The 22,990-nt window shown below is 37.8% G+C and overlaps 2 protein-coding genes across 4 annotated transcripts in view; one reads left to right on the top strand and one right to left on the bottom strand.

Annotated features, from left to right (window-relative positions):
- Positions 1 to 8,708, top strand: part of mus201 (rad2 superfamily protein mus201) — a 34,260-nt gene extending 25,552 nt beyond the window's left edge. For both annotated transcript variants that reach the window (XM_019055904.2, XM_019055912.2), the window contains 5 exons: positions 2,303 to 2,401; positions 3,236 to 3,449; positions 4,476 to 4,727; positions 5,712 to 5,899; positions 6,689 to 8,708. In XM_019055904.2, the coding sequence (XP_018911449.2) occupies positions 2,303 to 2,401; positions 3,236 to 3,449; positions 4,476 to 4,727; positions 5,712 to 5,899; positions 6,689 to 7,300 (1,365 nt within the window). In that variant the 3' untranslated portion in view covers positions 7,301 to 8,708. The remainder of the gene's footprint in view (positions 1 to 2,302; positions 2,402 to 3,235; positions 3,450 to 4,475; positions 4,728 to 5,711; positions 5,900 to 6,688) is intronic.
- Positions 8,709 to 13,487: 4,779 nt separating this feature from the next.
- On the bottom strand, positions 13,488 to 22,360 carry LOC109040355 (uncharacterized). Of its 2 annotated transcripts, none has more exons than XM_072296035.1 (4): positions 22,089 to 22,360; positions 20,875 to 20,983; positions 18,844 to 19,019; positions 13,488 to 16,076 (listed from the first exon to the last, which is right to left on the bottom strand). In XM_072296035.1, the coding sequence occupies exons 2-4, from the start codon at positions 20,963 to 20,965 to the stop codon at positions 15,804 to 15,806; spliced, it is 540 nt and encodes a 179-aa protein (XP_072152136.1). In that variant the 5' UTR covers positions 20,966 to 20,983; positions 22,089 to 22,360; the 3' UTR covers positions 13,488 to 15,803. The 2 variants fall into 2 exon arrangements, with proteins under 2 accessions (XP_072152136.1, XP_018911812.1); XM_019056267.2 differs by having other exon boundaries at positions 20,872 to 20,983; positions 22,089 to 22,358.
- Positions 22,361 to 22,990: the final 630 nt, after the last annotated feature.

The following is a 22,990-nucleotide window of genomic DNA, read 5'->3' on the forward strand; positions in this document are numbered from 1 at the left end:
AGGGGGGTGGAAGTCAAAACCTGTGAACCTCGATATCTCTTGAACAAAGAAAGATATCGAGGTCCGGTTTGGACGAAAAATCGTGTAAAATTGCATACTTTAAGATTCTAAAGGTCGAAATCCCGATATCACATTTTTAAGTCAACATATGTGCTTTTTTCCAGTTTTTAGGTCTAGAAAATTTCTTTTAAACGAAAAATTTACAAAGATCTCAATTTTTTATTTGAACCAAAACCAGTTTTTTAAATTGTTCGTCTTTTTCCGCATCCAACGAGTGGTCCATTAAGCTGGGGAACCAAACGGTTCCGGAGTTATGATCGATTGAAGTTTCCGCTCAACGCGCGCCGACCGATTTTCGCGCGCAAAAAAGTCGGATTTGACTGTTATTAGATCAGATTGAATGTTCAAACTGAGCAAAATGCTTTATTAGGGACTCTTGAGGGTCGATGAGTTCAGAAATTACCGATACTTCCAAAAAATTCACGTTTTTAAAATTGCAGCTTCGGACAGGACCACTGAGCGACCGGTCGGCGCTCAGTGGGCCTCTAAAATAGCGCTGCGGAGCTGTAATTTTAAAAACGTATATTATTTGGAAGTATCTGTAATTTCTGAACTCAGCGACCCTCAAGAGTCCCTAATAAAGCATTTTGCTCAGTTTGAACATTCAATCTGATCCAATAACAGTCAAATCCGACTTTTTTGCGCGCGAAAATCGGTCGGCGCGCGTTGAGCGGAAACTTCAATCGATCATAACTCCGGAACCGTTTGGTTCCCCAGCTTAATGGACCACTCGTTGGATGCGGGAAAAAGACGAACAATTTAAAAAACTGGTTTTGGTTCAAATAAAAAATTGAGATCTTTGTAAATTTTTCGTTTAAAAGAAATTTTCTAGACCTAAAAACTGGAAACAAGCACATATGTTGACTTAAAAATGTGATATCGGGATTTTGACCTTTCGAATCTTAAAGTATGCAATTTTACACGATTTTTCGTCCAAACCGGACCTCGATATCTTTCTTTGTTCAAGAGATATCGAGGTTCACAGGTTTTGACTTCCACCCCCCTAGCTCCCCCCCAAATTTTTTGGGAGTCTGAAAATTTGGGAAAAGAAGCGCTCAAGTATGAGTAATCAATAGACAAAGTCTGAAGAACTTTCAAAGGGGGGGCGAAAAAAGCCGTTTTTGCATCAAGCTCTTTCCGTTTGCCGGCAGGGGTTCCTGCGGTCATTTACTTACTCACACAAACTCAGAGCGCCAACCTGGCCTCACTTCTCCCCCAAGTTAGGTACGAGTACTCCATCTTTATGTCTTTGCAATGGACAAAAGTGATAAGTGCAACAGACAAGAGACCTTTAGTTAGTCCATCATCTTCCCTCAGTCCTTAGCAACCACCCGTTTCAACCAACAGGATCGCTCCATACTTCTTATGTCTATCAAATTTAATAATCAGCCTGTCGAAGAAATAAATGTTTTTAAAATTTTGAATAAGTGTCTCAGAATGTCAAAGAAACCTTGATTCATGGTCAACTTTGGCCAAATTAGACATCAATATCAACCTATATGTAAGGCAGATAACGAGAGCTTGGTTTTACCTATGTTCCCTTCCGCTTCTAATCGAAGGTATCTTTAAATTTATAAAAAAAAGTACAGGAAAATTTTTCCATTGTAAAATATGCCTTTACTTTAGTGCCCAATTTAACTCAAGTAGACTCCAGTGTTTCTGTGAGGGGAATCATGAATTAATGCAGATAAAACCTTTAATTTTCTCTTTTATAAGTTGAATTTGGAAATTTTTTATGCATCCATCATATTCTACATAAAATCTGGATTAGGAAATATATTTTTTGCTTTTCAATTTCGTGCCCTGCCCAGTGGCTCATTACTAGTGCAGCCTTTAGCTTTAAGGTTTTTAGAACACAGTGTTTAATTACTCGAGATATTTAAACAGGATTCATTCTGAAAGTATTTTATTTTTCAAAACTTGCCCGAGTGAACTCAGAATTCCACTTTGTTGGCCATTAGTAATGGATGAGCAGTGCCCTTCTCTCAATCAGATGAAAGTAGTGCTGCATTGCCAAACATAAAAATACTAATTTCTTCTTGGAAAAAGAAGCACTTATCTAGTCTTGATACAACTCAAATTCAGAACTATTTTTTAAAACGAAGTCGTGAATCTTTTTTCAAAGTATGAAGGATGAGAAATGTTAATTTTTGTTTCCTTTAAAAGAGCTCTTCAAACCATGCTGTTCTTGCGGGTAGCACCTTCAATTTCTTCATTGAAATTTGTTCTTTTCTTGTTTCAGGCTGAATTGGAAATGGAACGGGATCAACTTTTGATTGAACGAGGAAGGCAAGAAAGATTAGCCTCAAGTATCACAGATCAGATGAATTTGGATGCTCAGGTTGGATTTTTTTTTGGAAAGATATGCATTTCTGAGGAAATGAGGAAAATTTGAGCACGCTTTTTCCGCAAAATTAACAAGGAATCTCCCAGAAACTCTCAAAGCTCTCAGGCTCTTTTAGAAAATATACCAGTTACTATAAAAATTATTCAAATCGGACTAATATTAATAAATTCCGTTGATATAAATATTCATGAATTTAAATTTATTAACATTATTATTGATATTATTAAAGTGGCATCCTGAATTCGGTTTACCATCAGAGTATATATTCTACTTATTATTGATTTCTTGTTTTGGTAAAATATAATGATATCAAAAGATGATATTCGAGGTCAGTCTCATTCTATTACTAAAGAGATGATGCCTGGTCTTCAAATTAGCATCAATATAGTAATTATTAATATAATCACAATTTTTGAAAAAAAAGAAGGGGGAAAGCCCCTTTCATTGAATCCTAATTTATCAAATCAAAAAAGAAAGAAAAATGTCGGATGTGCTATTTGCAATTGGCAATTCATTACAGACTAACGATTTGCTTAAGCTCTTTTCGCTCTCAAAAGTGAAAAAAACTTTGATCAATTGAATCCCATTTGGCTACAAGGAACTAGCACAATTACAGTGTCTTCAAAATCGTTCATCTTCAATGTGATTTAGCGCGCTGTGGATTCCTTAGGAACAATTATGTTGTAAATTTTTTTCCATTCTTGTATTTCCCCTTGGGGGATCGTTGTGATATAATTCCTTTTAAAGATACCCAGATCATTGTTTTTTTTTTTGAAATCCTAGCTTATGTGATAGTTAAGCATGATTTTTTTCCTTTTTCTGTCTTAGGAGCTCCTGAAAATTTTTGGTATTCCATACATAGTGGCTCCGATGGAAGCTGAAGCTCAGTGTGCATTCTTAGACTCTGCCATGTTAACTGAAGGAACCATTACTGATGATAGTGACATTTGGCTTTTTGGAGGAAGGAAAGTCTACAAAAATTTTTTCGACCAGAAGAAACATGTATTATCATTCAGAATTGCAGAAATAACTCATTTCTTCAGTAAGTTTTTGCAAACCTTGTACCTCCAATTTTTTTTTTCCTGGATCACATACATGTCAGATGGGGTTTTCTTTTTTTAAATTATGAATTAACTCCAACCTTTTTTTTATGTGTTACCTTAATTGTATGTAAACAACTGACAGAAAAGTTTCAAAATGTTTAAGTAAATCAAATGTAAGAATTCCTGTTGAATGTCTTTATCAATTTTTGTGAACCTACACCACTAAATTCATTTTACGCTGAGGAGTCTGAAACATTTTTTCGTCAGTGATATGGTTTGTGTGTGTTTGTCATGGTGTGTTTAAGGTGATTCGATAGACGCCATAATGTCAGAACGGCATGCAATATATCGCATCAATTGGTTCCATTTTTTCAGCTACTCGTCATTTTTCTCCAATTTTAAGATCGCAATTCTGTTGTTAGGAGACTGAAGAATTCCCTCACCATTTTGACAAACAAATTCAACGTAATACAGGCGTGTTTTTTTAGAGAGAAAATATCGCACTCGAGTGCAGTTCGATATCAGTATCGAGTGCGATATTTTTCCTCTAAAAAAACCACGCCTTTAGTACGTTGAATTTCTTTGTTAAAATTGGTAAGTGAGTGCTTTAGTCTCCTAACGACAGAATTGCGATCTCAAAATTGGAGAAAAATGACGAACAGCTGATAAAATGGAACCAATTGATGCGATATATCGCATGTCATTCTGACACAAAATATAGTGTCCATCGAATCACCTTAAACCCATTATAAACCCAAAATTTTTCATGATGGAGGGGAAGAAACTCGTTTTTGTACAGTTTCCCCAATATAGATATGCTGTTTGGTACAACATAGGCGCAACTATTCAGGAAAGCACTTTTCGTTCCAGTCAAATGCAATATATGCCAACAAAATTTTGAATCATATCTTTTTATCACACCTGCTAAAAGAAAAAAATATGCAATCAAAGTTGAATTGGTTTTGAAGCTCCTGTAAAAACAATTTCTGTTGAAAATGTTCATCTTTATGTGTTTTACTTTCCAGAACTTTCGAGAGCACAATTAATACAGCTAGCTTTTCTCGTGGGAAGTGATTACACGCCTGGATTAAAAGGAGTTGGTCCTGTTACTGCTCTTGAAATTCTCTCTTTTTTCAAGGAATCGAATGAAGAAGAGGAAAGTCGAAGAGTCATCTTGTCTGGTCTTGAAAAATTTAAAGAATGGTTGAAGAAACCTGAGAATATCAGAGCACAGTGTGTTTTTGCCAACAAAATAAAAAATCTAACTGTGCATGAAGGTAAATATTCTTCCATTCTATGTTCAATGCCGCATGAATCATAAATATCTAAGGTCAAAATCATTGAAATATCCAGCAATTTACACCTTGAAGAAAGGAAATATCAAGCATTAATTTGATGTATGTAAAACTAAGCAGTATCCTGCTGAATGAGACCACCTTGATATTTTTGCGAACCTGAGTGTTCGAAATAAAAATGTTTTGATACAAGAATATAATTGGAGCCTTTGAAGCTTGATGTAGGTCATTGAATTTTTTTGGAAAGAAACTACAAATTTTGAATCAAGCTTGTTTTCAAGTAAAATTTGCCAAAAATTGACTGTAAAAACTCAATTTTTAGCTCTGTAACATAAGTTCCAACTTTCTACGAGGCTGATGATTGAATGTAATTTTTCAACTTGAAACTTGTTATTCTCAAAATCAGTGAAATATGTCTTATCCCTCTTACTATTACTGGGGGCTCTAAGTATGCTTTTAGTTAATATCTGCTGTTTCAGTTGGACTGAGTATAACAGAAGTGCATTGAGTTGAGACTAATTTTGAATGCAACTAATGGTAAATTTTTTCCTGTCAAAAATTTAAAGTCAAGGGAAAATGTTTTGAAAGGGGGAATATTTGTTAAACTTTGTCTATATCATGGAGTCTTATAGAGGAGCCTACGCTCCATTCTTCCACTGTTCTTGGATCCACCAGCTGTGAACAATGAACTGTCACCATGAAGTTGTTCGATTTCAAACCTATCTTTTTTCAGTTGTAGTCGAATCTCTGTAAAATCATGAGTGGAACTTTTGATTTTTTGCGAGATGGGCTAAAATTGAGGCAATCGCTGTTAGAAGGACATAAATAAGAAACTTTACCTATTAGAAAAATCTGATTTTAAGTAGTTTCGTCATCATTTTTTCCTTATGGAATATTTGATGATTACATTTTTTTAAAAAAGAAAAGTCAGTTTGAAGTAAATATTTGAATTTGGTTTTTGTGTAGGTTTCCCAAATCCTGCAGTTGTAGATGCCTATTTACAGCCTGAAGTTGACGATTCTAATGAAGGCTTCTCCTGGGGCACACCTGATTTAAAAGCATTGGAAGATTTTGTCTGGGTAAAGTTTGGTTGGACCAAGAGTAAACTGGATCATCTTATGAATCCGGTGATGAAAAGAATATCAGAAAGAACGGTAAATTTGTCTCTTAGTATACTAGTTGTATCATTTAATTTTTTTACTTCATTGATAAAATATTATGAGTGAACATTGATTCTTTAGTTCCATGGTTTGTGCTGTCATGGAAAGTGCTCGATTTTGAATGGGCCTGTTGCAAAGTTCTGCTAGAGCAAAAATAAGAGTTATTCCTCATAGATAATGTCTCAAAAATCACGATGAGCGCATCGGCAATTTCTGAAATGTAAGAACTGTGCAACGAAATGTTCACCTGTCCCGTGGTATCGTTTTTGAAGAGGGAAGCTCGAAAAAACACAAATTTCTTATGCGAATTGTGAAGTAAGGAGTGCATTCCAGACTTTGCCGATGCGCTCATCATGATTTTTAAGACAATTTCTATGAGTAACAACTCTTATTTTTGCTCTAGCAAAAGTTTGCAACAGGCTCATTTTTCTCAAGATCTTGAAAGTGTTTGTTTCTTTTTTAGTGATGCTTGTACAGTGCTTAAGCAACACTTATCGCAGTAAATTGAGATTAATTCGTAATAATTGTTACTGAATCGAAGTGGTGTATGTGTTGCCTATTTACAAATTGAAGGGTTCCATTTATTGCAATAAAATTGGAATAAGTTAGCATGTTTCTTTGCATTTTAAATTCCCGCACTCAAAAATGACTTGATTGATAGTTTAAAATCGGCATTCATTAACCAAATGCAAAAATATTTCTATTTCCAGGTATAAAAATTGCAATTAGTTGCATCAATGTGTCTTGACTTCATTTTTTAATAACTCTTTCTCTATTTTCCAGAATCAAACATCCATTGATCGATTTTTTCAAACTCTTCCGAGTACATCCCATGATAGAGAAATCAAAAGTAAAAGAGTAAAGAGAGCCATTGATCAACTCTCTGGTGAGGTGGATCCTGATGAGCCTCTTCCTAGCACCTCAAAGCGGAAAAAGAAGAAAATCGAAGGGGTAACATCAAATGCTGTTGGTGATGAACAGGAGGCAGGAGCATCTGGGGCAAGTACGGTGGTGGAACCTCCTGTTGCAGAGGGAACTCCGTTCGATGAACGCATAAAAACACTCCAGTCAAAGAATTTACAAACTAAAACTACCAGAAAGCGTGCCACTAAAAAAAGTGTGGAATCCGTTGCTCAACCAAGTACCTCAAGTAGTCAATCAAGTAGTCTCTCATTGCCAAAAGAAACCGTTGAATTTGAGGAGAAAAATAAGTCTGAAGTAATTCCTCAAAGAGAAAAAGATAACATCGAAAAACTCAAGAGAAAGATGAAAGCTGTTGAAATATTTGCTGCATCTAAAAAAAATCAAAGAGGAAAACGAAAAAAACCGAATATGAGAAGGAAAGGAAAAATAGAGACCTCTTCCTATCTATCAGAATCTAGCGATAGTGAATAATGTAGTGTAATTTAATGAATCATAAATTTTACATCGTTTTACCGTCCAATGTTCCTTACTTGACTGTATAATATTAGATTGGCATTTAATTGATTTTCTCACGGAGTATAGCTTATTTTTAACGCTTTGTATGTCAACAAATTTGTATTTATTCATTTTTGTGGCCCTGAAAAATCATACAAGGCGAATTTTGGTGAAAAATCGGAAACATTCGATATCCAGAATAAAAAAATCTCTTGCCTAAGTTTGAATGCAGCCGCTTTCAATTTGATATTAATTGCTAATGTTAGTTTACCAATGTTAAATATATGAGTCTGCGATATTTGCTGTGTACAGTATATACGTGGCGCTGTAAGAACATCCTCATATCAGACTTATCTCTATTTTAGACGTATGAGACTGACATGGAGCCCAACTTGTTCAGCACTGAAACAATTTCTCTCTAAAGTCTAAATAGCAACTTCAGGGCTTTAGTCAATTGGTCTCAGGCTTAGAATTCTAGGTTTTTATTCCCCACTTACTTTTTACCTTCCCTTTATCAAATAGATTTTGGTCAAAGGTTCTCTAAATTTTACATATTAGGCACTCTTTTATGCAACTTTTGCATGGCGGTAACGTTTTTGATTTAAACATATTTCATTAAGTTGCTATCAACGGCTGGCCTGTATGGTATCACTCATTAAAAAATGAGAGTTTGAATGATATTACATTTTAAAGAACTATCTTGCACGGTTCCTCATTTTGTTAACTCTTTTATAATTACCATGTTAATTTTTTTCTAGTCAAGTGAGTGTTGTGCTATCGCTTCCACTAAATTGATATACCCGCACTACATGGCATTACATAATTTAACAGAAAATCATAGAAACAGATGGAAGAGAACAATATCTCCAGTTTGATATGAAATTTTTTAAATTTCCTCTAATTTTCTGCAGGGTTAAGGCACGTGCTTCGCGACTGTAGCCATTAATTTTACTTCTAATAAAAATCTTGGAAGTATTTTCTATTACTTAATTTTTTCTGAAACAAAGTTCTGCAAGTATTGACATATTTTTTCCATTATGTTTTCTTATAATATTATCGGTTGAACCTCCTCCTTGAAAAAGGGAAGTCAGCAAAAAATATTTATTTTCTCTGCATGATGCCTCATTTTTTGGAGGGGTAGGGGCGGGGGGGGTGGTATTTTATCCCGCTTAAAGGATAATTATCTGTATATGCAAGTGTACGAATTCATCCAGTGTAAGTTTTGTTCCATTCGCTCAAATTTTCTAAATTTCTGCAAATCTAAATAAATCATTTGCAAAATAGACAAACTCAGAGCACTCACATTTTTTTTGTTTCCCTTTGTAATGTATTATACTTTTTATTTTATTAATTTTAATTAAAGCAAATTATTTATTTTTCCATACTTATTGGCTTTTTTATTTGTCATATACAAAACCATCCCAGCATATTTTGAAAACCAAACAAGAACATGCGTAACCACTCTGCAGTAAAAATGAGGGGCTTGGAGGACAAAGGCGTGTAACGATGGTGAAAGTGCAGAATGTGTATCTCGGGAAACACGATTTTCCAGGAGAGAAAGAGAAACTGTCTACATTCCTCTTTATTGTTAGTAGAAGGGTCTTTATTCTTGAGGATATAGTAAGAATAAGATGCTTTTTCAGACTCTATCAGTATTTTGAATAATTTCTCGAGCTGTTAGAAAATACGGCAAAAATGCCGAGATTCGCGTTTTCGACACTTTATCACGAGATAAGCATTTTTACAATACTGGTGTTTTGAACCTGTTGTTGGCGAATTTGGATCTTTAAAAGACTGGAAAAAGAGTATCACGCTTACAATTCCTTATCAGATAAGCTTTAGTTTGATCTCATAAGGCCGGTTATAGGACATTTCGTCCACGATTTTTTTGTCTGCGCACCTGTTTTTTCCAGTAATTTACGTCCACGCGTTTTTTCGGCACGGGAGTTGTGACCCACGTGCCAGTTGAGACCCAAAGTTAATTGGCCCACATGTAAATACAAACGACAATTGCTCATGACGTTTTTGGATGAAAATATATAATGTCTTGGAAGAATGAGGGTTTGTTTGTTTTTTTTTGTTTTGTCGTCTGTTTGGTCCAAAGGAGAATTTAATATATAGTCGAGAGTTTTCGTAAAAATGGGGGAGCGTCAATTCCATGTGACAAAATTCACTAAAACTCTCTACACCTCTTTGGTGTAACAGGACTTAATTATCTTTCAAGAAAATTCCCACCTTGTTATACCTGAACCGGATAAACCTCTATATTTGCCTCAGCTAAAGGCTCTTAGTTTTTCCTGTTGTACGATAAGTATCTTGATTTATTTTGCGAGAGAGATCTGTAATTTTAAAGGATGCCTGTCATTCTTAATACGTTCAATTTCGTTTAATACTGTGCAACACTCTGTTGTGAAATAGTTGCTTCAGGCGCCGCCGCACGGCGGGGCGGGCGGCCAGCGCGAGAGGCTACACTGGCGCCTACAAACCTAAGTGGATACTTCAAGCATTGTGCAATGCGTGAAGTATCCACTTAGGTTTGTAGGCGCCAGTGAGCCTCTCGCGCTGGCAGCACGTCGCTCCGCTCTGTTCGGCTTTAATATTTATACTCGCCTAGTCAGCATTTTTAACTCATGATTTTGAAATGTTAGCACACTCTACATTGATTATTCTCACTGAAATTGATGGGAAAAAAATAGGTATCAGTTTATCAAAGGAGAATAATAATATAATGTGTGTTTTTTAAATATTGGTGGCTCCGTGTCAACTTTAATGATTTCCAAAGCACTTTAATTTTTTCTTTTACATTTTGTGCTTTTATTGTGCTGCAGCGAGGTATACGCGCAACGAAACGCTCAAAATTTGACGCATTTGACTCTAACAGATCGATGTACAAATGGGTTAAAACTAAAGATTACGTGCTTTCTGATTTTTTTTCCTCTTTCATTTTTGCAGTTTCTGTCGGCACAACTGCGGCTCATTGAGATTAATGTCGCTTGAAAAAGGTTTAACAAACATTTGTCACGTTTTAAAAATATAAATGTTTTCAAATGAAGTATAATTTCGTAAAGAAAAAATTAAAAATAAAAGAAAAGTACCTATACATATATAAGGTATATTGTACCTACATTCAATATTTTAAGGATAGAAATAAAACCAAATAGGTATTCATCAATGACAATTTAAAAAGATGATTCAAAAGGAGAAAATAATAACATTTCATTTAGAAAATGAGCAATCATAACAACACCTCCTACATACATATACCTATATAAGTTGCTTTACAGCACTCCCTCGCGCTCTACGACTCCTAACCTCCACTGCTCTCTTTCAAACCGCAAATCTTGGGGCATCGAGCACCTCAACATTTCCGCTTCAATCCCTTCCCTCCAACCTTTCATTGGGCGCCCTCTGCGTCTTCTCCCAGGAAGAACCCAATCAAGGACCTTCTTCAGCAACCTGTCTCCTGCCATTCTCTGGATATGACCATACCAAATGAGTTGTTTTGTTATAATGTCATGCACGATGGTCTGCTTGGCATCCATGATCTCCCGTACAGTCTCATTCCTGACGCGATCCTTTCTGGAAATACCAGCTGATCAACGCCAGAAGTCCATCTCTGTTGCCTCTAACAACATCTCCTTCTCTCTCAATTTCTCATTTCCATATTGTCAATATAATTTTATATACCGACTAAAATATAACGCTTAGACCAAGTCAGTGTTGCTTATTTTACGTGTGGGCGTAAACTACTGGACAAAAAAGGTGCGCGGACAAAAAATCGTTGAAAAAATGTCCTGAAACCATAAGGCCAGATCAAGCATTGTATGATTGGAAAATGACATTTCATCACAAGACACGTATTTCCGTAATTAGCGTTCTGAACCTGCTCTTGATCATTAAGATCAAAAATAGAGTTTATTCATACTTAAAATTTGTTTAGAAGCTGTAGTTGATCCAATACGATGAGTCACCAAAAAGTGAATCAGAGAATTGGTTTCCTTGAGTATCTTTTACACCATAGGTAAGGAGACAGTGCGTAGTCTCTAGAATATATAGTCCTTGCGTAGACCCTTAAAAAATTATACAGGTAATACTTTTTTTCGATTTTCCCCCAAAAATTTGGCATATATACCGTTAGAAACCTATAGCCATCTAGTGCCCGTAGTAATCCGGAGGACATCCACGCTCTACGCCTTTCAAATGGACTAGTATGGACAAAGTACCGGTTCTTCAATTCTGATAATTCTCAGTTCACCGTCGAAAGCTCATTTTATCCGAGCGAAACGTATTCAATTCACAACCGCTTTTGAGTAAGTTGCGATCTTGTAAATGGCGACTCTCCCAGTTTTACATGATAATACGATGACCAAAGCAAGAAGGCACAAAAAACCACAATCTGAACCGAGCGCTTGGATTCTCTTTTTTTTAAAATAAGACTTGCAAGAAAAAAAAAAAAAGTTGGAACGTGCAATATTGTTCTTCGAGCATTTTTAATATTGTTGAAAATATCGAATTTTTGATGACAACTGCCGACGCTGTAAAATTTTGCAACGTCGTAAAAATGCGCAGTTTTGTGAAATTTTGCAACATTGTGTAAATATGCAGTTTTTCTTGATACTCGCAACAATGTCGAAACATTCGCATTTTTGGTGAAAACTTTTCAAAAGTGAAAAATTTTACAACGTCGTAAAAATTCGCGATTTTGTGAAATTTTGCAACATCGCAAAAACGCTTTTAAAGCAAATTTTGGAACTCCATTTAAATTTGACCCAGGGGTTTTTCACGATAACACCGCAATTTCACCGGGCTATATTTCGCGATCCATCTTCTAAGATTGCGATAATCGTCAATATTTGACCGAATATTGCAACTTCATGGGAGGAATATCGCGATTTTTACGTTGAAAAACGCTATAGGCCACAGTCGGGAGAATGATTTAAGGCTCTTGGGTTTCCAACTGAACTGGAAAAATATTGAAAAGTTTCTGCAGTCATGTGGTCTTGAGGTCCAAATGCCTTCAGACAGGAGGTTCATTCAAAAAGTGCATTTATGTTTCCCTCTTATATGTCTTTCTAATTAAATCAAATCAAATCAAATCGATCTATACTTCTCTAGCTTTTATACGAAAATAAACCAAGTTTTTTCTCCTCTTTCTCGCGTGGAAGCTTTCCAGCAAATAAGATATCCCAAGATCGGAATGGGAACGCAACGGCGCAGCGCGGCGTATTCTTGGCAATGATTTCGCCTTCAACGGAAAGCGTGGTTATTTGATACCACTATTCGAACGTGCGGGAACCCCTTCTGCCTATACTCTCAAATGAAGGCGAACTGATTTGCTGGAGTAATTCATTAGATTACAATGTTTTTATTCATCTTCAGTGAGATTGTTCTCATGTTCCATCACTTATTTCTCTCTCAACTCTATTATTTCACAAAATTCTTTTTAGATTTTAAGTTTTTGATGAATTACTCAGCTTATTACTGGAGAAAGTGTTCAGCCGAAGAATACTAATTATAGCGAATACCGGATTTCACAAAGTGTCTTTTTTTTAACGTAATTGGAAACATACTTAAATCCTTATAATAGAGAAAATGCTCGACGCGGCAGTTGAGCTCTTTTGGCAAATTCATCAAACTACAGTTTGATCTTTAAAGTGTATTTATTGTGTTTGAATATATTTCTTTTCTCCAACACGTTTTAGCTCACTTCTCTCTGTTGGATACCCATCAAGAGTGCCTTTGATTTCCTGTGATACGCAAACTTACTTTCTCATCTTTATTAGGAACATTTCCGCAGATTCCTCGAAGAAAAATAGGTTTTCTCTAAAATTTATTGGCGAATCCATAGAAATAATTTTTCAAGTTTTAAATTATAAAATTCGATTAGATTAATATTTAAATAACTAGTCATTGGATTCGTTGAGTAATGGTCTCTAATCTCTTGGATGCACGCATATCTAGATGAAATTAAATTATTCCATGTGTCTTACATCTGTTTGATACAATTGTTCAGGAGCCAAATAGCTTTCCATTGAGGAAAAATTGAATTCAAATGTTATTTGAAAATGATAGGTACCTAATTGAATATTTAAATCCTATTAGACTTCAAAGCAATCTTTCCTTTCGCAAAAATACCGGCTATTTTATCGTTACAATAAGCACATTTTCCGATATTTTATTTTATTTATTTATTGTATTTTGTACATTAAGCGGACACAAGTCGCCAAGAAAATCAACAAAATAACAAGATATTCGATTACTTTTAGTCTAAAGTTAGGATGAAGTGCTCAAATTTATCAAAATACAGTAGATTCCCAATTATATATCGACGGTGAAACTACCAAACCACGTATCTCGTTTGCGGTGTTTAAAAATCTACGCTCGCATTTTATTTTTTTGAAGTAGACCGAATCAATATCATTCCTTGAAATTTTCCCAGAATTTTCTCCGCCCGAAGAGGAAAAATCACAGAAATTTTCAAGACTGGACGTTGAGTAGTTTTTCATTAAAAAATAAAGTATGACAGGAAGTCTGCGACGTCGCAAACCGAGATACGTGGTTTGGTAGTTTCACCGTCGATATGTGGTAATTCTGAATTGAAAGATTAAACCACAGAAGACAGTAGGTATGCCTATCAACGTATAATTTTTTTTCTCAAAATACGTGTAGACTAGAAGCAAAAATTTCAAAATTATTTGTAAATGATTTGTCCAAGAAGATTTTAGAGGTAAATGAATGCATCGAGTTGCGCCACCCTTTCTAATTGTTTTCTAATCAGTTTCAAATTCTCTTAGTGCATCCGAGCTTTATACTAAAGAATCAATCCATGTCATTTTTAAGTGTTGTACTGCTGATTCTTTAGTTTATTTCTCGAACTCGAAAACCTACTTAATTACACTGGTACCAGACGTAGCAGAGTATTGAACGATTGGGAGTCTACTGTATTGTTCGTTACATTGAAAACAGGAGTTTTGAAGTGTCTAAAATTTTAGAAATTGGTCAAGGAAGAAATTGGTCTCATAGGAAATTAATACACTTAAGTAATTAAAAAATTTAAAAAAAATTGTTGCAAATAAATATGAACTTTTTTTTGTAGAGCTTGCACTCTTGGACTCTAACTTTGATATTAAGGATACGAAATTGCATGCATTTTCTGTTTTTTCTTTTTAAAAAGAACTCATATTAGATCTCCAATTTATTAGAAAATAAGAATATACCGCCCGAACTTTGTTAGACTCTTGAGCTACAAAACTACTGCGTCCTACGCTCGTGGGGGATAGCTTAACAATTGTCTAAAGAGGGGAGGGGAGATGGCCTCGTCGACATTGTAATGGAATAATTTTGAGAATGATAGAGGTCATTTTAGAAGGTCGGCCAGTTATGAACATATTCTGAAGCTTTTTAAATGTGCGTTTTGTCCGGTGAAATTTTTAAGTAGTATTATTCAAGATTCTCCTCGTAAAAATGCAATTTAATTGCGGAGAGAAATTTTGCAACATTGAATTGTAGTTGCGTTCTTTGGTGAGGGCAATGACGTATTGCCTCTGCGTATATTCAAGGTTTTCTTCGCGGCATATCGACGGCGTAAGTCCGCAATCACATATCGACGGTGAAACTACTAAACCACGTATCTCGGTTTGCGACGTCGCAGACTTCCGGCCATACTTTATTTTTTAAATGAAAAACTACTTAACGTCCAGTCTTGAAAATTTCTGTGATTTTTCCTCTTCGTGCAGAGAAAATTCTGTGAAAATTTCAAGGAATGATATTGATTTGGCCTACTTTAAAAAAAATAAAATGTGAGCGTAAATTTTTAAACACCGCAAACGAGATACGTGGTTTGGTAGTTTCACCGTCGATATCTCGTTTGCGGTGTCTGAAAATTTCCGCCTCTATGTTACTTTTTTAAAGGAGAACAAATTGACATGATTCTTTGGAGTTTTTGCAGAATTTTCTTGGCACATAGAAGAAAAATCACGGCAGTTTTAAAGAATTGCCATTGACGAGTTTTCCGTTAAAAAAAAAATGACGGGAAGTCTGCGACGTCGCAAACCGAGTTATGTGATTGCCGACTTACGCTCAGAGACAAGAGACCCTCCACCACTCGTATTGTGGAACACCTATTGTGGAAGCTTTTACTTTCGGGACTTCTGCATTCTACGACTATGACTTACCTATATGGTTGATGTTTAACGACGTGTTGTCAGTTTCGTTTTGCAAACAAGCCAAAACAAGTCGAAGTTTGGGAAACTTGTTTAGCTCATGACGTTACCCGAAGCTTATCACCCACCATGTAGGTAGGTCAACAGCCGAAAAAACAGTGATGACTGTTGCTCCCTTATAGTTGTCCACAAGGAAGTATTGAATCCCCGAGAGTAAAAGCTTCCACCTGTCGCGAAGAGGCCAGTGGAAGGTCTCCTGCCTCTGCTTACACCGTGGATATCTTCTAGAGGCGATTAGGGAGCGCGTTGAATTGCTGCTACCTGACGGACGCGGCAGCTCGGTATATGGCGACTAAAACGGGGAGGAGGGCATGGTGGTTTGGGGGCCCCCCATGGGTGGGTGGAGCGGCCCCGGTGGCGGTGTTGCAGAGCGCTTTGTCGCAGCACTTGGTGCAGGCGTAGAGCTTGGTTCGCTCCCCGATGACGATGCAGCCGGGCTCGCACTTGTTGGTGCAGTTCCGCTCGATCGACCAGATCCGTTGCACCGACGTCGAGTTCTCCGTCGACGTCGTGTACGAATACCGCTTCACCTTAAACAAGAACAAAAACAAACCTCAAAAAAATATCTCTCAACACAAAAAGAAAACTTGTGAAACTTTTCCATCAGAGACTAAGAGATCCTTCTTTTCTATCTCAGCAATGATGAGAGCCCTGGTAAAAATTGGCAGTAGAATGTGTGTTCCAAAACACTATAGACCTAAAGCCGGCTGTAAGATTTCCAATAGCTTCTGTAGCCGGCTGTACAATTTATTATAGCCTTTTATAGTCGATGGCGATTAAGCAACAGATAAAGTAAACGATAAAGTTTTTGCTAAACGTTACTAAATACGGATACTAGGACGTAGTTAGTTTTTGGACTACCGCTCTATTTTTGTGCCGTATCTTGACTCATTTTGCGAGGAAAGCTCCGTACTTTTGAAGGATGCCTGTCATTCTTAATATGTTGGAGCGCCTTCAATTTCTTATGATACTGTGCAATACATCTGGTGTGAAATAGTTGCTTCAGACGCCGTGGCACGCTGCGGCGCGGTGGGCGGGCACAGAGCGCGAAACACGCATTGGCGCCTACAAACCTAACAGGGATACTTCACGCATTGCGCAATGCGTGAAGTATCCCTGTTAGGTTTGTAGGCGCCAGTGCGTCGCCGCTCCGCTTTGTGTTAGGCTCTAACATTTAATCTCGCGGAGTCAGCGTTTTTCAACTCATGATTTTGAAATGTTTGCACACTTTGTATGGATTATTCTCATTTTAATTGATGAAAAAAAAAAAATATGTTTTAAAGGAAAATATAATGTACGTTTTGTAAATATTAAGGTAGTTCTGTATCAAACTTAATGATTTCCAAAGCACACAAATTTCTACACAGTTTCTTATAGCCTTTCACAGCCAATGGCGATAAAGTGTAATACTCGGCGATAGGAACTATAGCCCGACTATATACTTTTTTATAGCTTCGTATAGCCCGGCTATATGATTTGCTCCGCTTTCTACAGCCAGCTATATGATTTTCAATAGCCTTTTTTGGTCGGCTATAAGAACTCCTATGGTATTTTGAAACGCAGCTCCTATCACCAATTTTTTACCAGGGAGCTTTCACGGCGGTCGTCTCTGATGACGTCATTGACGCTCTCCTCTCATGACGTCACGGTTAAACTTCAAAACCTAAATGGACGTATTTCTGTCAATCAGAACTATGCGCAGGGGGAAAGATGGGGTGTGCTCGTTAGTGCTAGGGCCATAAGAATGAATGGGAAATATAAAACGCCAGTGACGAAACCGCCCTCGCGCTTCTCCGGCGGCCGACTAACTCATGAGCCCTGTCCACAACGCTCTAAATACATGCCCTCGGCTCATACATTGTGCACATCGTTTCGTTTGACAGAACGTGAGAGCTCGCTTTTCCAGTTCAGCAAACGGAACTGTGAGCCAACAGAGTGCGCCACCCATGAGCCGTGGGCGTGTATCTAGAGCGTTGTGGACACGGCTCATGACGTCGCTCCTCTGACGTAAGGCCTTGTCCACACGAACGCGGTTCGCGGAACTCAGTTCGAGGAACTTGCTCCCGGAACAAGTTTTTTGCTGAGCTGAAACTTATTCCTCCAAAACCTGGAATTTCCCCCGTGCTCCGAGCCTCTAAATATGTTTCTTTTGATGTGAATTTGCTTGTTTTTGTTTTTCACGTCCTTTACATATGATCTTGACATTTATTTTTGTTACTTTGGCGGTCACAATAATCTATTATTTTGCAATAATTGTATAGTTTTATTGAAGTTCCGGTTCCAGTTCGGACGAACCCGTGTGGACAGCATGCCTCGTTTCAAGGAATAAGTTCCGGGAACTGAGCAAGTTCGAGGAATAAGTTCCGCGAACTGCGCTCGTGTGGACAAGGCCTAAGGGCGTATCTCCATTTCCGCATGAGCCCTAGGAAACATGGATTTATAAGTGAAACAGGGCTCACGTGGAAATTAAGATACGCCCTTACGTCAGAGACGATGAGTAGTCGGCCGCGGGAGAGGCGCGGTGGAGGCTTTGTCACTGGTCCTTTATAATTCCCGCATTCATTCTTATGGCCCTAGCACTAACGAGCTCACCCCATCTTTCCTCCGGCACATAGTTCTGTTTAACAGAAATACGTCCAAATAAAGCCGTATTTTCAAAGTTTCTGGTTGAAATTGAATTGTAATGTTGTCATGCAACGTTATCGGGTGGCAATATAACAAAAGGTCACACAAGTAATCCACCATCGTATGTGTAAAGTTAACGGACAGGCGACAAATTAGGAGGGCGGGTCAAGCCTGACGTAAAATTGGACGTATTTCTGTCAAACGGAACTATGTGCATTATGACATGAGCCCTGTTATGCGTGTATTCTTATGGGTCTCAGGGCTCATGTCTTGATGCACATAGTTCCGTTTGGCAGAAATACGTCCAATTGAATGCACTTGAAGCAAAAGATATGTGGGGAAAAGAAAAACCGTGACATTTTCCAATTGTTCCGTTAATATTTGGACGTATTTCTATCAAACAGAACTAAGCGCCATAGGGAGAGGAAGGTAGGGGGGGGGGGGGGCTTGAATTGGCGGCGGATCCGGACGTCGTCGGGCTCATTTCGCCCTATACTCGCAATGCTTTTCCATGAAAAAAAAAAAAAAAATGCTTTTCCATGGCGCTTAGTTCCGTTTGACAGAACACGCTATCCGGCATTCTCAATTCTTCAAAAGGAACTCAAATTGGCGCTTAGTTTCGTTTGACAGAAATACGTCCATTTGGCATTACTCGTAATAGTTGGTACTCACGATGCACATTTTCTTATCGCCCTTGCACTTGCTGACAAAAGTGGAGTTATCCCCAATGGACAGGTTGTTGCAACCTGGGCCGTTCCGCAGAGTGTTGCACTCGTAGCACATCAAATCGTTGCCTCGTTCCATCGATGCTGTCGTTTGATGAATGAGTCTTGCCAGTAACTCCTCGTCTGCAACAGAAACCCGGACCGAAAACCCTCTGAAATATGCTCAGTTTGATTTATTTTCGTCCATTAAAAACGGAGACTTATAAAAAATGCAATACTACAGAGAAAACAAATGTGAAGATGGGATATGTATGACAGAGGCGGATCCCTTCGAATTGGGGAAGGGGTAAGGGGGGCCCAGCCTCCCCCGGAAATTTTTGCAATTTTAAAGCATATAAATGCATAGTTTGAGTCAACATTTTGTCATATGTAAGTACAAAATATAAGCGTCCTTCCTACTTCTGTTCTCCGTTCCTTCTGATATTTCCATGTAAATTTATTATTGTTACTGCCCTCTTTAGAGGTGTAAATGGCCTTAGATGCTAAAGCACCGCTTTAAAATAAAATATTTTACTACTACTACTACATCTTTCTTTCTTTCTTTCTTTTTGTATTTTTACTGATATTTCAATGTAAATTTATTACTGTTACTGCCTTCTTTAGAGGTGTAAATGGCCTTAGATGCTAAAGCACCGCTTTAAAATAAAATTATTTTACTACTACTACTACTACTTTCTTTCTTTCTTTCTTTCTTTCTTTCATGACCTTAGATGCTAAAGCACCGCTTTAAAATAAATTTACATTACTACTACTACCATGTAAATTTATTACTGTTACTGCCCTCTTTAGAGGTGTAAATGGCCTTAGATGCTAAAACACCGCTTTAAAATAAAATGATTTTACTACTACTACTACTTCCCTTTTTCTTTCAGACGTCAAATTGAAAAAAAGAAAAAAATCGAGTGTCAACACAGCCGAAGATGGGTGACGTATTGGGGCCTCGTTTTTCAACTTATCTCCCGAATCCAAGCGACTCCTCATCGGCAGCATAGAGCGGAGCATTGCTAGTTCTCACTTCACGCCTCTCACCATCGCGCCTTCAATTTCTCAGATGCAACACGGACATCCATCAGGCACGAATAGTCGTATCCCCGCGCCGTCATCAGCGTGCTTTCTTTCCCTTGCTCTATTTCCACTTTATGTTGGTCCTGTTCGTCTTATTTTTATTGGTGATTTAAGGGCACAAAGACACGGGATTTTCAATCGGGTCTCATTTTTTCACTTTTCTCCCTAATCTGAGTGACACCTCATTGGCAGGATAGAGCGGGCCGGCTCACTGCAAGTGTACACTTCACGCCATCGCGCCATCGGAGCTTTGAAACACTTTACAGTGGACTCTCGATAATTCGAAATTGAAGGGAATCGGCTTTTTCTTCGAATTAGCGAGGTTTCGAAATAAAGAGAGTTCGAATTAAAGAGATTCCATGTAGAAAAATTTCGAATTAGAGAGGTTCGAATTATAGAGGGAAGGCGCCATCTGAATTCGAATTATAGAGGGGCAAATGGACGGATTTACGCCTAAAGGTCTTTAGCTCAAAGGTCAAGCTCTTTCAGACACCCAGGAACATGAACAGTTGACTTCGAATTGTAGAGGGAATGTACCGTCTTATTTCGAATTATAGAGGGAGGGCCATACTTACTTCCCACATTTCGAATTACAGAGAGAATTTTCGTCGCAATTTCGAATTATAGAGGGCCAAGCCAGCTTTAAAATTTCGAATTAACGAGGGGAGAAAAATACATTGATTTTCTTCGAATTATCGAGAGATTTTCAAGGGAAACGGACTTTCCTTCGAATTAACGAGGTTTTCGAATTATCAAGGTTCGAATTATCGAGAGTCCACTGTAATTAAGTTTTGCAGTTTTCGACGTCCGCCATCGATTTAAGTATGGTTCGTATATTTCTATCTTTTGCCTCGATGGCAGATGTACGTGTTTCTTCAATTTAAAACGTAATAAGATGAAAATTTCTCACCACTTAAAGGAATATAAATTAGGATTATGATAGAAGCCAGGATCCAGACCGGAACGAGTCTTTGGCTCCTCATCCATGTCCACTGCCAGTGCATCCCTTCCAAAGTTAAAATCTACCCAAACAAAAGAGAGAAATACGATTAAAATTAAATGCATGAAGTGCAATAAAAAAAGAATAAAAAACTTTCTTATGTATAAATGTATAATTTGTTCAAGACTGTATCTAGGTTGAAGTACCCATATGGATGGTCATTATCGTGCAATCAGGAGAATAGGACTTGTTTTGGAAGAATGTAAAATAAAATTTAAGATGATCTCAAATCCATTTCATGTGCATTACGAATTCTTCATCAATTGTGGCAAATAAGGCTTGTTTCAAACTTTGACGGCTTCGGTTTTACAACGTCTAAAGTGAATCAAACGATCCGCTGAGTAAGTTTTTTTATATCATTTTTTAAAAAATGCCTGGACGGACGGCTCTCCCATCGTCCTTCCCTCTATTTTACTGCTCTTAAAAAGCGTTAAATAGCGTAGCATGGATAGTTCTTACGAGTTTAAAAGTTGCATGTAGAGAAAACTCCAAAAATAGTTGCATAGTATTCGCACATGCATATTTGCTAATATTTCCCGCTTTTTTTCCGTGCAGTAAACTGTCCAAAAATATTCAACGATTTTGTGCGAAAAAAATTTAGAAAGAATCGAGAGCTTTGAAAATTCTCATGTAAATGCGTGATTTTAGAATTTAGCCGTTAGTTACATTTGGACCGCGTTAAGCAGACAGTAACAATTTAATTTTTTACATGAAAACGGTTGTGCAGATTTTTGTGCTAATTTCAGTGAATTCCCTGCATAGTGCGAAGCAAATTCCTTAAAATTTTCAAAGGAATGCAGACAAACGTTCTCTTGTGAAAAATTAAATTGCTTCGTTAAATTCCGCGATAGCTGCTTGCTCCCTTTCTGCTAAACGCGGTCTATTTAATGGTAAACAATGAGACTCCTGGAAGGTTTATCGTATAATCATAATTGCGTATGCTTTATTTACACGATAGGTATGATTGAAATATGCGTACTTAAAGGATAAATTACGCATAACGATGCAGGACTGCAGGGGAGTGCCTGCACTTTCCAGATTCAGAGATGATCATTTACGAATTCAAAAATTAGTGCGCATACAATCCTTGGCGAGCAACTGAGAGTTAGAACCGCAGCTGAACTTACTTGACACTGATCCTCGGGGATAATCGTCAAGGGGGTTGTTCACTCCTCCGAAATCCGTCCAGCCTCAACCCACGGCACCTCCACACATCATCACATCACACGAGAGCTTACATCCTAACTTCGCACCACACAGAAATTCGTCCGATTTTTTTTATTGAAATATTCATTCAACCAAGCGAGGGCAGAGCTCACGAAGGCACAGCATCCCGTGTTTTGCTGACGTCATCCGCAGCATTCATCCCGCAGGATAGCACGACGCAATGCGCTTGTCGGGGTTAGAGGCTAGGTTAAGTTTCGTCGCAGCTGCGTCCCAAAATCCTACAGAGCGAGGGGTGGGGGGGGGGGGATGCGCGCGCCTGCGTCGCGTGCGCAGCGATGGGTCGATTCGTCTACGCGCTCCGGCTACCGGAGTGCTGGGCTGCTGGGGTAACCACCCCCACGGACTCGAAAATTGGCCGGCGAGACTGACGGGTTGACTGTTGAGGCCCGGTTCTATCCCCGCGCAGAGGCGGATCAAGCAATTCGGCAACACCGGATTTCTTCCATTTAAACCTATGTCAAATAATCGATTCTTGTCGGAGCATCTGGCCCCTTTAAGAATCGATACATTCCCATTGGTTTAAATGGAGAAAAACAATGTTGCCAATTTGCTGGTTCTGCCAATGTCCCCGCGAGTAAAGCAAAGTCGATACTATGAAATATACATTGAGAAACATTCCCAAAGCATGCGCGTGCTTCGGACATTTAAAAAGTAGGTACATAAATACGTTTTAAAAAAATAAATACAATCATAATACTTCGACCTAAAAATAAGGATACTAACAAAATAACTGTAAAATTTACACAAAGTTTTGGTTGAGAAATTGAAATAAATATTCCCATAAATATTCCCACTATCCCTC

This window comes from Bemisia tabaci, chromosome 1, assembly GCF_918797505.1.
Source record: "Bemisia tabaci chromosome 1, PGI_BMITA_v3".
Lineage (NCBI taxonomy): Eukaryota > Metazoa > Arthropoda > Insecta > Hemiptera > Aleyrodidae > Bemisia > Bemisia tabaci.